Source organism: Seriola lalandi, unplaced genomic scaffold, assembly GCF_002814215.2.
Source record: "Seriola lalandi dorsalis isolate HSWRI2012SDOR001 ecotype SW California unplaced genomic scaffold, Sedor1 jcf7180002054104, whole genome shotgun sequence".
In the NCBI taxonomy this organism is placed as follows: Eukaryota; Metazoa; Chordata; class Actinopteri; order Carangiformes; family Carangidae; genus Seriola; species Seriola lalandi.
Genome location: NW_019524657.1, coordinates 180,247 through 191,037, shown reverse-complemented (window position 1 = coordinate 191,037; position 10,791 = coordinate 180,247). Strand labels below are relative to the sequence as shown.

The window sequence follows — 10,791 nt, the reverse complement described above, 5'->3', positions numbered from 1 at the left end:
TCATGCCGATGTCCGTGACTCTGTAGATAAATTCTTCTGAACACGAGAACTCGTTAGAAACGTTAGAAACTTCATACATACCACAGGTTCATACTTACCACAGGTTCTTCAGGTGGAGTAGATGATCTGATTAGATTTTGCAGCATATTTCTGCACAAATTTGCATATTAACGAAGTAACACTGATTTTGCAGAGGCTGCTGTCACTCGTTAACAGACGGTTTAAAATCTCTTGTGAATAAATAACTCAAGAACAAGACTTATGATGATCTGATTAGATTTTGCTGCACAAATATGCCTCTTAATCATTATGTTTAACTTCTGTACTGGTTTAAACTACCAGTACTGTAAACATACGTGTTCTTTGTCATGGAGCTCATGGTGGAACATGAAGTGTCTCTCGCATGAAATTTAGCGTCATTTATTTTTAAAATATGTTTTTTCATTGCAAAAGTAGGAGGTGTGTTTTCTCTCTCTCTGTCTGTTCAGACAAAAGGCTGGAGTAAAGAGGCGCAGGTTGAATTCCGCAGCGTGGTCAGCTCTGCAGCAGTGGAGATGAGGCCTTTGGGTCAGGACACAGACTCTTTGCTGGTGGACCTGAGGAAAGCGCCCATGGACCAATCCAGTGACATACCCATCTCTGTCAGAGAGTACCTTGTTTTCATTGAAGTGGCCAGGTACACGTGTGGAAAAAATTCAGACTTTCTGAGTATCGAGCCCTGCTACTGAAGACGTCTAACTCTGGCTGTGCTCTGTGTTGATAGGTTTTATTCTCCAGTGACGCTGAGCAGGAGGCCCCTGCTGTACTACCCTCCTGTCTATCCCAAGATCAACACAGAGCTCAATGCTGTGGTGTCCCACATCAACGACCCTGCTGACTTCTTCATCCAGCTGGTACTAGATATGCACATAAAGAAACGCACATGCACTATATGTATATAAGAGAGGCTCAGATGGCAGGGATATAAAAAGCCTTGTGGTCTTAGAAGAGAAAATATAAAGGTTAGCATTTTAAGAAAATCACAAACTATCATCAATATCAAACTATTATCAATATTTTCATTTGGTGTGTGCCCCCCGCCCCACACCCACACCTCTCTATCCCCGACCAGGTCGACAACATGGAGTCCTTGTTGCTTTCGGCCAAGCTCCAGGACTGTTACAATGCGACAACCATGGTTGGACAAGATGAGCTCTGCATCTACTGCCCTGTGATTGGACAGGCCTGTGTTGCCCTTTACGATGACAAGCAGTGGTACAGAGCCCAGGTCATAGGTGAGGCTGTGTGCACCTGTCAAAGGTTTTAAATAAATGTCTGTTCTGGATATTGCTTATTACTGTCACGTCATAGTGAATCAAACATATACCCAGTTATCCGAATGAGGAAGAGACTAGGGTTTGTCACAGTTGCAAAGTGGCTCCTTTACTATATGTTAAAGCTCTGGTTTTGTTAACAGAGACTTGAACTGAAATTTAGATCGTGTGGAAGACGATCAATGCCACGTCAATTGGGCAAAAGGGTTACTTTGCCAACTAACCAGAAGTGTGTATGTGTGTCTGTGTCTGTGTCTGTCTGTGTAGGTCATCCAGGGGGCAGAAAGGTGGAAGTGCGGTTTGTAGACTTTGGCAATAAGAAAATCTTGTCAGTCAGCGACTTGAAGAAGATCAAGGATGAGTTCTTTGCCCTCCCTTCCATGGTGAGAAAACAATTTTGAGCAACTGTATACTACAACTGCGAGGCGGTAATTCTAGTTTACTTTCGTAAACAAAGAAAACAACATAAACTACGTCTGCTCTCATGTGGAGTAATGGCACACCTTGACTGTCTTCACTAATAATCCTCAAGGAAGAATCTTGTCTAGACTCTGTGGCCGCTCATTTCTGATAACAATTCTGCGGCATTAAAATCAGCCTAAAGTAGATTACGTTACAGTAACTACTTACTTATGTATTTATACTTTACACTCTTGACACTTCTTCTTCTGCTGCTGCTGTCCAGGCAATCCAATGCGGTTTGTCAAACGTGATTCCTCTGGATGGAGAGACCTGGAGCGATGCCTGCACCAACAGATTCATCAGCCTGGCTCATCAGAAACTGGTCACTATTATGGCTACAGGTACTTTGTGCACAACGGAGTGTTTTCTGATTTCATTCTGTGCGTCAGACACGAAGCCTGTTGTTTTAATATCGCGCTGATTTCTGTGTTTTGTCACCAGTTTTATTTTCTTTCCTGTGTATCCCTCCAGGAAAAGTCCCCAAAACTGAGCCGCTGCCAATCAAACTATTTGAGAGCGGCCTGAACGGGCCAATATCCAACATCGCCGAACTGCTGGTGAAAGAGGAGCTGGCCTGCTTCAAAGACGGGTGAGGCTTATCTGGGGTGTCTTCTACAACTTATATTTCTAAGAGTTAATGGGAACAAGGCCACGGTAAGTTATCTGATCTGAGAATTTAAATTGATATTTCTGAAGAAATATGTTGGATGTCCAAGAACCACATCTGAGGAAAAGCTTGGTAGAGTGTCTGATATGTCAGGTATTGGTAATCTGCAGATATTCAGTGTTGGGATATTAGTGTCAAAATGGAAAAAGCCACCTCTTGCTGTCACTCTTCGTCGTTGTTCATTATCTCCATTTTACCTCTTTTCACCCCTCTGTCTCCTCCAATTCCTTCTTCCCCCCTTCAGACCTAAGTCCAAGCATGTCAGGCCCCCTGGTGATGACTCTGCTGTATGGGACCCTCCACTTGAGCTCGGTTCAGCCGCGGAGGGCGTTGGTAGCCCGGACCAAAACGTCCCCAGAGAGCAGGATGAGGAGCCGCTGGAGTTTCAGCCTCAGCTGAGGCTCCCTGCCCAGCTCAAAGACCTGAAAGTGAGAGTCTGCCACGTCAACTCCCCGAGCAGCTTCTACGTCCAGTTCACCCAGTACAACTCTCAGCTCAAAAGGTCAGCAGTTAAAAATCCTTTAAATAAACCAAATATTGGTACAGAAAAGTTCTTTGTTCTCTTTCCAGTTGAGGACCAGGTTTGTTTGTGCTGTTCTGTAGAAAACACCCAGTACTTGTTTAGTTCTGTGATGACCTCTTTCTGTGTTTTTCAGGATATGTGAGCAGGTAAAGAAGGAGTGTGCGCTCGTGGAGTCCCAAGATGTGGCGTGGAAGGCAGACATGTACTGTGCTGCTCAGATTAACGGGGTTTGGGAGAGAGGACAGATCTGCTCTGACGTCACGTCCAGCAACATTGCAGAGGTATAAAAGCTGCTGCCCCCAAAGATCAGCCAGGACGTAGAGTTGGTCGTCTTTTTACAGCCATTTTACTGCAACATGAGAGATTTTGAGTTGGAGTTTTGATATTTGTGATATTTGTTTGATCCAGACTGAATTTCATAAAGTGCAGCCTGATTCATCAGATTATTTACAGATATTTACCGTAGAAGACATTAGTTTAAAGCATTCACTGTAAATTATTAAAGCTTTAATCTTGTCTGCAATTAATAATAGTGACTCTGTCTCTTGGTCTCTGCTGGTTGGTTACCAGGTGATACGCTGTGATCATGGCAACAAGGTGAAGCTCCACGTCAGCAACCTGAAGCCGCTGCCGACCTCTCTGATGGGCTCTTTGGCACTGGAGTGCACCCTCACTGACATCAGGTCACACACACACACACACACACACACACACACACACACACACACACACACACACACACACACACACACGCACTGTCACACACACAGTATTTAGTGATGCACTGAGACATGTTCAGTATATCCATCCATAAAATAGACACACAAACCCTCAGACAATGTTTAACGTTTCTCATGATTTCAAAAGACTGATTTAAATGCAGCACAAGGCTTTTAATCAGTTAATACACAAAGTTTCGCACATGGAGTGTGTGTGAGATCTAGACTTCGTCCTCACTCTCCTCCCTCTCTCTCTCTTTCAGGCCAGCAGGAGGCCGATCCACCTGGACGGCCACAGCATGCGACTTATTCTCCCACTACCTGACGGGAGCCTCTGCTGTTATGACCATCAAGGTCTCCTTCCTTCTCCTTTTCTCTCTTCATGCTCCTTTTCTCTTTGTCCATTTCCTGCCCCCCCTCCGTTACTCCAATATGCACCTTTCGTCTTTGTGTTTCGTCTATAGTGACCTAGTTTGGGTGTGTGTCTTGTCTCTTCTCGCTCGTTGTCCAGGAGTTGACGGATGAGCGTCCAGCCCCCGTCACTCTGTTCTGCTCCAACAAGATGGGACAGTTTGTCAGCATTGCAGACTTTCTGGCCAGCGAGGGCCTCGCCCTCAGGGAAAGAAAACAGAGGTCTGTGTGTGCCAAATGCATGAAGAGAGTATGTGTGTGATTATTGTATTTACAGGTCTTTAACAACATTAGCAACCTTTGTTTTCTCTTTTCCATATTCAGCACTGTGCAAAGGTTTTTAGGCACTAAAAGTATAGTGAGGATCCCTTTGAAAAATAAAGCCCTGAATAGTTTTTATTCATCAGTTAACTCCGTACAAAGTGTAATGAAAAGAAAAAACCTAAATCAAATCAACAGTCGGCAGCATGAGTCTTCATCGCTGGTGCCCAGTTTTTCAAGGTTGGTTGTTCCACGCATCTCGGACGACTTGCTGCAGTTCTTCTGAGGATTTAGTCCGTCTCAGTGTCTCCTGTGTCTTCATGTAATCCCAGACTGACTCCGTGATGTGGAGATCAGGGCTCTGTGGGGGTCCAGACCATCTGCTGCAGGACTCTTTGTTCCTCTTGTCTTTGAACAGAGTTCTTAATGACTCTGGCTCTATGTTTGGGGTTCGTTGTCTCATGCTGCAGAATTAATTTGGGAGCGATCAGACGCATTCCTGAAACTTTTACAAAGCGCTCTTTATCTTTCTGACTATTTCTTTTTCTGGAGGATGTTACCACTCAAACATTATCCTCAGTTGCCCTTAGTTGGTATTTTTGTTTCTGCTTCTGGTACTTCGTCAATGGCAGATATTCAGTGTTTAATTTTAAGCAAATGTTTACCCAGAGTTTGTGTGTGTTTTTCTGATTTGGTGCAGAGATGCTGTCATTCAGAAACCCAAAGAAACTGATGCACAGTCTCCAGGGAGCGAGACACAAACTCTTAGCTCTACTGATGAGAAACAAGATACTCCTGATCATCTGGCGCCTTCTCCCGTTCCTTTTCCCTCCCAATCCCCCGTCCCCTCCACACCCACCCCTCCAAAAGCAGCCCCCCGCAGCATTATGTCTGCTGAGAAGGTGATCAGACACACACACACACACACACACACACACACACACACACACACACACACACACACACCAGTCTTATCAAGCTTGATTCTATGTAAAAACAAAAATACGTTAAATTTTTAGCAACTGAGTTAAGTGTGTGTGTGTGTGTGTGTGTGTGTGTGTGTGTGTGTGTGTGTGTGTACAGGTGAAGACTCAGCTGTACAACCCCCCAGAGCTTCCGTGTCTCGGTCACATCCAGATAAATGTCTCCGCCATCGGAGAGGACGGTCTCTTGTACACCAGGACACAGTATGCAGGTGCACATGGGAGAACATCATCACTTGGCTAATGGAGAGATTGACGTGTTTTTATGCCTTGGCGTTATGTTTATTAGTTTTCCTTTTTGTATTTGATTGAAAGGCACCAGACAGGCTTGTATCTGCTCTAAAATCCCTGTTGTTTTCATTATCTTAACTCTGTTGTTTCAATTCAGAGGAAAGTGGCAGATAAAACTAGGATCTAAATAAATGGTGTCCGTGTGTCAGAGTCTCAGTTGGAGCAGCTTAGGGAGAGGATTCAGCAGAGAATGAACACACTGCCCAGACAGAAGCCCTACACCTGGAAGTCAGTCCTGGGCTGTGCTGTTATTGGCCCTGATATGTTGTGGTACCGAGGACAGCTGCTGGAGGTGCTGGGAGGACACGTTAAGGTCTTGAAAAACACACAAACACACACCAAAAACCCTTTTCTTGTTATGTTCATGAACTTTTTAAAGTACCAATCAACAGCCAGTAAGAATTAAACACGCCAATCAACTGGTGGCACGGCTAAGAGATGATGTTACGCAGCGCAGTATGTGCTAAACTGCATAGGAAACTAATTCAAAGCTTTAATGTGTCTTTATTTATGTGTTACCAGGTACAATATGTGGACTACGGCCTGGTGGAGAACATCCCTGTGGTCCACGTGCACCCCATGCTGCTGTGTGACGATGTTCCTCAGCTCTGTATGCCCTGCCAGCTGCATGGCCTCAACCCTGTAAGAGTGTGTGTGTGTGTGTGTGTGTGTGTGTGTGTGTGTGTGTGTGTTAACATGCTCACCTCATCTGTTCTTTCTTACCTCATCGTCCTCTCTGCCTCCTCAGGTTGGCGGGAGGTGGCAGCGGGATGCGGTGGCCTTGCTGAGGGAGGTGTTGCTGAACCGCTGTGTCGACATGCGAGTCGTGGTAAAGTCACAGTCAATACCTGAAGAATTAATGTCTTACACAGTAACTACTGTTAATATAGGAATGTTGGCTTTAATCATATTGTCCATGGTCGCCTACTGCTTTACAGCTGCAACGTTTAGACAGTGAAAAGGAAAATTAATCAGTGTCTATTTTGATGATTGATTGATAATTATCTAAATTTTAAATAATATAACATTTGCTGCTTTTCTTTTTGGCTTTGACAGTGTCAGTTGATCAAAACAATCATTTTGAAGATGCAACCTTAGTTAGTTACAAGACAAAGGGTTTTAGTAGTACTCGACTAGTAATGTAAAGTGTGTGTGTGTGTGTGTGTGTGTGTGTGTGTGTGTGTGTGTGTGTGTGTGTTAGGAACTTCCAACTGACCCGAGGGAACCCCTCACAGTTGAGCTCTTTCTGGACGGGCTGAGCCTCAGCAGGATCCTGTGTCACCATGAACACGCCTCCATGGACCGGACTGTCTCAGCACAGAAGGTGTTTGTGTTTGTGTGTGTGTGTGTGTGTGTATGTGTGTATTTCTGTTGTTTTATGTTTCTCAAGATGAAGCAGTGCTGCCAAAATTTACACAGGAACATCCGTGTTTCTTTGCAGGGACACTCGGTGACGTCTCCTGCCTCCTTCCTGGATGATTGGGACATCGACACCGAGGTACTGTAGTTAGAATAAAGACAAATGTATTTTAGTGACGGCCACATCTGCAACAAATGTGTAAAGCTTTAGACTGATGCAGATCCTGTGTTTCCAGGGTCTGAGGGGCCCAGAGGAGCCACCGCTGGGGCCCTTTATTTACCCAAACCTGCCACAGGAGGGTGAGAAGTTTCAAGTCCGGGTCAAGCACCTGTGGACCCCCAATGAGGTAACTGCTTTTAACGGAGATATAACTGTTTAAAAACATCATCACGTTATTTTACCGATTTTAAAAAAAATAATAAAAAATAAAAATCAGGTAAGTGCTGATGACAGGTTTTGAGGTGAACTTGATCCTTCAAAATAAAACTGAGTCAGTTTAGTAAAGGATAGATGTAGTGTCCAAATAAGATCCAGATACACTGTGTAATCTTGTTTTAAGCTGTAACTGTAGTTCCTTTGAGGCTGCCTGATCATTTTGGACTCATTAACTCTTAATAAATTAAGCTAAAGTGATGCTGTAACTGATGATGAGACGATGAGAGGTTAATCTTTCGTGTCTCTGTCCTGCAGCTGTTCCTGTGGCCTTTGGAGGGAACAGCAGACGTGGAGGTGGATGGAGAGCGACTGGACGACGCTCTGACCAGAATCAATGCAAACATCAACAGTCTGCAACGACTCTCCAGCTTCCCTCACGGTAACATTTCACTGTGGTCACAGCCGGTTTGTTTCCAGGCAGGAGGGAGCTTTTCAAAAAGATTTTACAACTTGGTTAGCATCATACAGCTTTAGCTCATTTTGTACATTTAAGAACAAGTGGCATATTTGGGGATTGGTGTCAGCTCTGTGGCTTTGCACCTTAAAGTGACGTTAATGAAATGAAGCTTCTTTCACTGCAGTTATTTTAACACTAGGACATGTACTAATGTGCATAAAAGAAATCAGAAAGTTCAGTAAATTGTTAACAAACACAAACAATATATAATTAGAAAGAGAATTTGCTCAGTTCCAGTATATGATGAGGATTTTTCTGCATCACAGTTTCCCCACAGTCACATATCGAAACGTCTGTCATGAAGAGAAATCCTGAAGAAGAGGAAGGTTTTCTAGTACATGAATAAATCTCAAACCTTTTGCAGCTGATGTGACTGTTTGCAAGACGACAGCAGATAATCGCTGCGTCGCAAATGTTTCTGCGCAGAGTTCAGTAAGTTGCACAGACGTGACTTTCTGCTCGCGGTCTCCAGGCGGTCCGTGTCTGGCAGAGTACAGTGACGGGAAGTACTACAGGGCCAAGCTGATGAAGTTCACCAGCGTGGAGCCCGTCATGATCCTGGTCCAACACGTGGACTTCGGCTCTGACGACACTCTGCCCATCAGCAAGTAAGAGATGAGAACACAGCATCGTATTTATTAAGTATGGAAAACTTTAAATTATAAAGCAGTGGTGATGTGCAGATAACAAGATTAAAACATACAGGTGCTTTACTGTATGTGTTCATTAGGAGCTTCTTCAGGTCAGTGCACAGATTCTTAAATGACTTGTATAAAGGTTTTTAAAGAATGTAAAAGTTAACTGCACCATTAAAGCCCCTTGAATGTGGCTGATCTACAGCTGACATGTTGTCCTGATACTCCTGTCTCTCCGTGTCAGGCTGCGTCAGATGCCGGCTGAGCTGCTCAGGTTTCCGTCGCGGGCGCTCAAGGTCAAAGTCGCCGGCTTCAAGGCTCCAAGCGTGGAGAGGCAGGAAGACGTGCTGCCCTACAGCCCCGGGTGGAGCGTGAAGGCTGCGATGGAAATGATCGAACTGTTACACAGCAACATCACAGCCTCTGTTGTGGTAAGAAACGCACAACGTGAAAGTAAAGAGCCGTCATTATCTTTCACTGATTGTCATGTCCATAAACCGATACCAAATATTTAGCCACATGATACGATCAAGATTTTCAGTCTTGATGATTTTAGGGGCGAACTTTTAACTTTATAAGCTACAGATGCAGCTCGGTATCAGTTCTCATAGTTATCTGTAAAACTCCGTCGTCTCTCATTTATATATGAACTTAGTGAGATTCGATTCGAAAGGATTTGGGTTTGTTACGTTGATTTGGTGAAATTCTATCAAACCTCATCCCTGCATTAGAAAAGACTGAACTTCTGAGTCTAACTCTTTACATTTCCAGAGCTTCAGCACACAACCACAAGGCAACAAGGTGCTGGGTGCCAAAAGGAGTAAAATAAAAGTAACTGAAGCACCTGAAAACTCACAAGTCTCACAACTCTTTTGGTCTCTGAAACGTTTCTCTGGGCGCGAGACGTGACTTCTTCTCAAGTCAGTATCTTAACTGCATCCGTGCGTCCTTCTTGTCTCTTCAGGCCCGGGAACCAGAGCTCACAGTGCTGCTGTACAACGAGGACGAAGAGCTGGTCCATCTTCCTCTGGTGAGCAGCGGACTGGCCGAGCTCGAGTGAAGCAGAGCGGAGACGAACTCCGCAGCCCGAAGGTTCATGTGAGTTTCCAGCTTCATTTCAAACATGAAAAACACTTTTAGCACTGTTCAGGTTCAGGTGTCTGTAACGTTTCATGTTAATGCGCCATGACTCTGACTGTAAAGGTCAAAGTTTATGAGATCACGTTACTGTCTATAGAGCGCATGCATTGTGACTGGAAGGCTTCCAGACTAAATACAGTTAAATTCAGGTCACATCTTTATAAAGTATTACTGAAAAATACTCAATTAATTAATCATTCAGATTATTTATCAAGCAAAAGATTTCTCTGGTTACAGTTTCTCCATTGTGAAGATATACTGCTGATTTATAACCCAACATTTGGGTTGTAGGATGTTTGTGGAAAACATGAAATTATAATCGACATTAATCGCTATTTTCTGGCATTTTATCCCCAAATCAATTACGTTGGTCCAAGATGGATCGGATACTAGATGTTTCACTGTCTTGACAATATTTGAGCTGCTGTTAATTTCCTCTTTGTCTCTGTCCCCAGGTTTACGCTCCGCCCTCCTGGTTTGTAATCGTCTTAATTTCTTGCTGTTCTTAGTTTTTACACGTTGAAGAAAATGTGCACTCGTCTTTACTTTCAGTTGTTGTTGTTGAGCAGTGATTTTATTTTAAGTTTGCTTGACGGTTGTGTTTGTGTGAGCTGGGTCTACGAGGCACTTTGATTTCCAGTCAGATGAGACTTGTCTGTGTGGAACAGATTAAAGTCTGATGCCATCTAACCTTCTGCAGTGTTTTTCTTTGTGAAGCTCTTCTCAGCTAGACGTCCAGACAGGAAGAATCCTGATACAGAGTTACATCTCGACAACACTTAACAAAGAAGATAAAATTTATTTTACAAAAAATATACAGTCAGCTAAGGAAATAAATATGTATTTAACATTTTTACAAATTAAAATTAATGCAAACAAACACTTCACACACCACACTAAAAGCAGTCTGTTTCAGTCTAATGCACACGTGACATCTTGTTTCTGTTCAGCATTTCATTATTCTCAAGCCTTTACTGGAAGTGTAAACAATGAGTCGATGCAAGTATCTCTCAGTCTGTTAAAATATTCACAGCTGTGGATGAAGTTTGGTGGTAGATCATAAACAAAAATGATCCTCATACAAACCAAACATTGTCTCTCGTGACTAAAGATGCGATTTCATTGTAAAAATTC

The 10,791-nt window shown here is 43.6% G+C and overlaps 1 protein-coding gene across 1 annotated transcript in view; it reads left to right on the top strand.

The window, feature by feature from the left end:
- Positions 1–10,347, top strand: part of rnf17 (ring finger protein 17) — a 19,674-nt gene extending 9,327 nt beyond the window's left edge. Inside the window, exons 19-38 of the mRNA XM_087173208.1 lie at positions 1,999–2,116; positions 2,247–2,364; positions 2,687–2,944; positions 3,099–3,246; positions 3,536–3,648; positions 3,948–4,038; positions 4,196–4,317; positions 5,057–5,258; positions 5,440–5,551; positions 5,780–5,943; positions 6,153–6,272; positions 6,379–6,459; positions 6,832–6,954; positions 7,072–7,128; positions 7,226–7,336; positions 7,681–7,804; positions 8,355–8,490; positions 8,762–8,948; positions 9,482–9,615; positions 10,113–10,347. Coding sequence (XP_087029334.1) covers positions 1,999–2,116; positions 2,247–2,364; positions 2,687–2,944; positions 3,099–3,246; positions 3,536–3,648; positions 3,948–4,038; positions 4,196–4,317; positions 5,057–5,258; positions 5,440–5,551; positions 5,780–5,943; positions 6,153–6,272; positions 6,379–6,459; positions 6,832–6,954; positions 7,072–7,128; positions 7,226–7,336; positions 7,681–7,804; positions 8,355–8,490; positions 8,762–8,948; positions 9,482–9,577 — 2,481 coding nt within the window. The 3' untranslated portion in view covers positions 9,578–9,615; positions 10,113–10,347. The remainder of the gene's footprint in view (positions 1–1,998; positions 2,117–2,246; positions 2,365–2,686; positions 2,945–3,098; positions 3,247–3,535; positions 3,649–3,947; positions 4,039–4,195; positions 4,318–5,056; positions 5,259–5,439; positions 5,552–5,779; positions 5,944–6,152; positions 6,273–6,378; positions 6,460–6,831; positions 6,955–7,071; positions 7,129–7,225; positions 7,337–7,680; positions 7,805–8,354; positions 8,491–8,761; positions 8,949–9,481; positions 9,616–10,112) is intronic.
- The last annotated feature ends 444 nt before the right edge of the window (positions 10,348–10,791 follow it).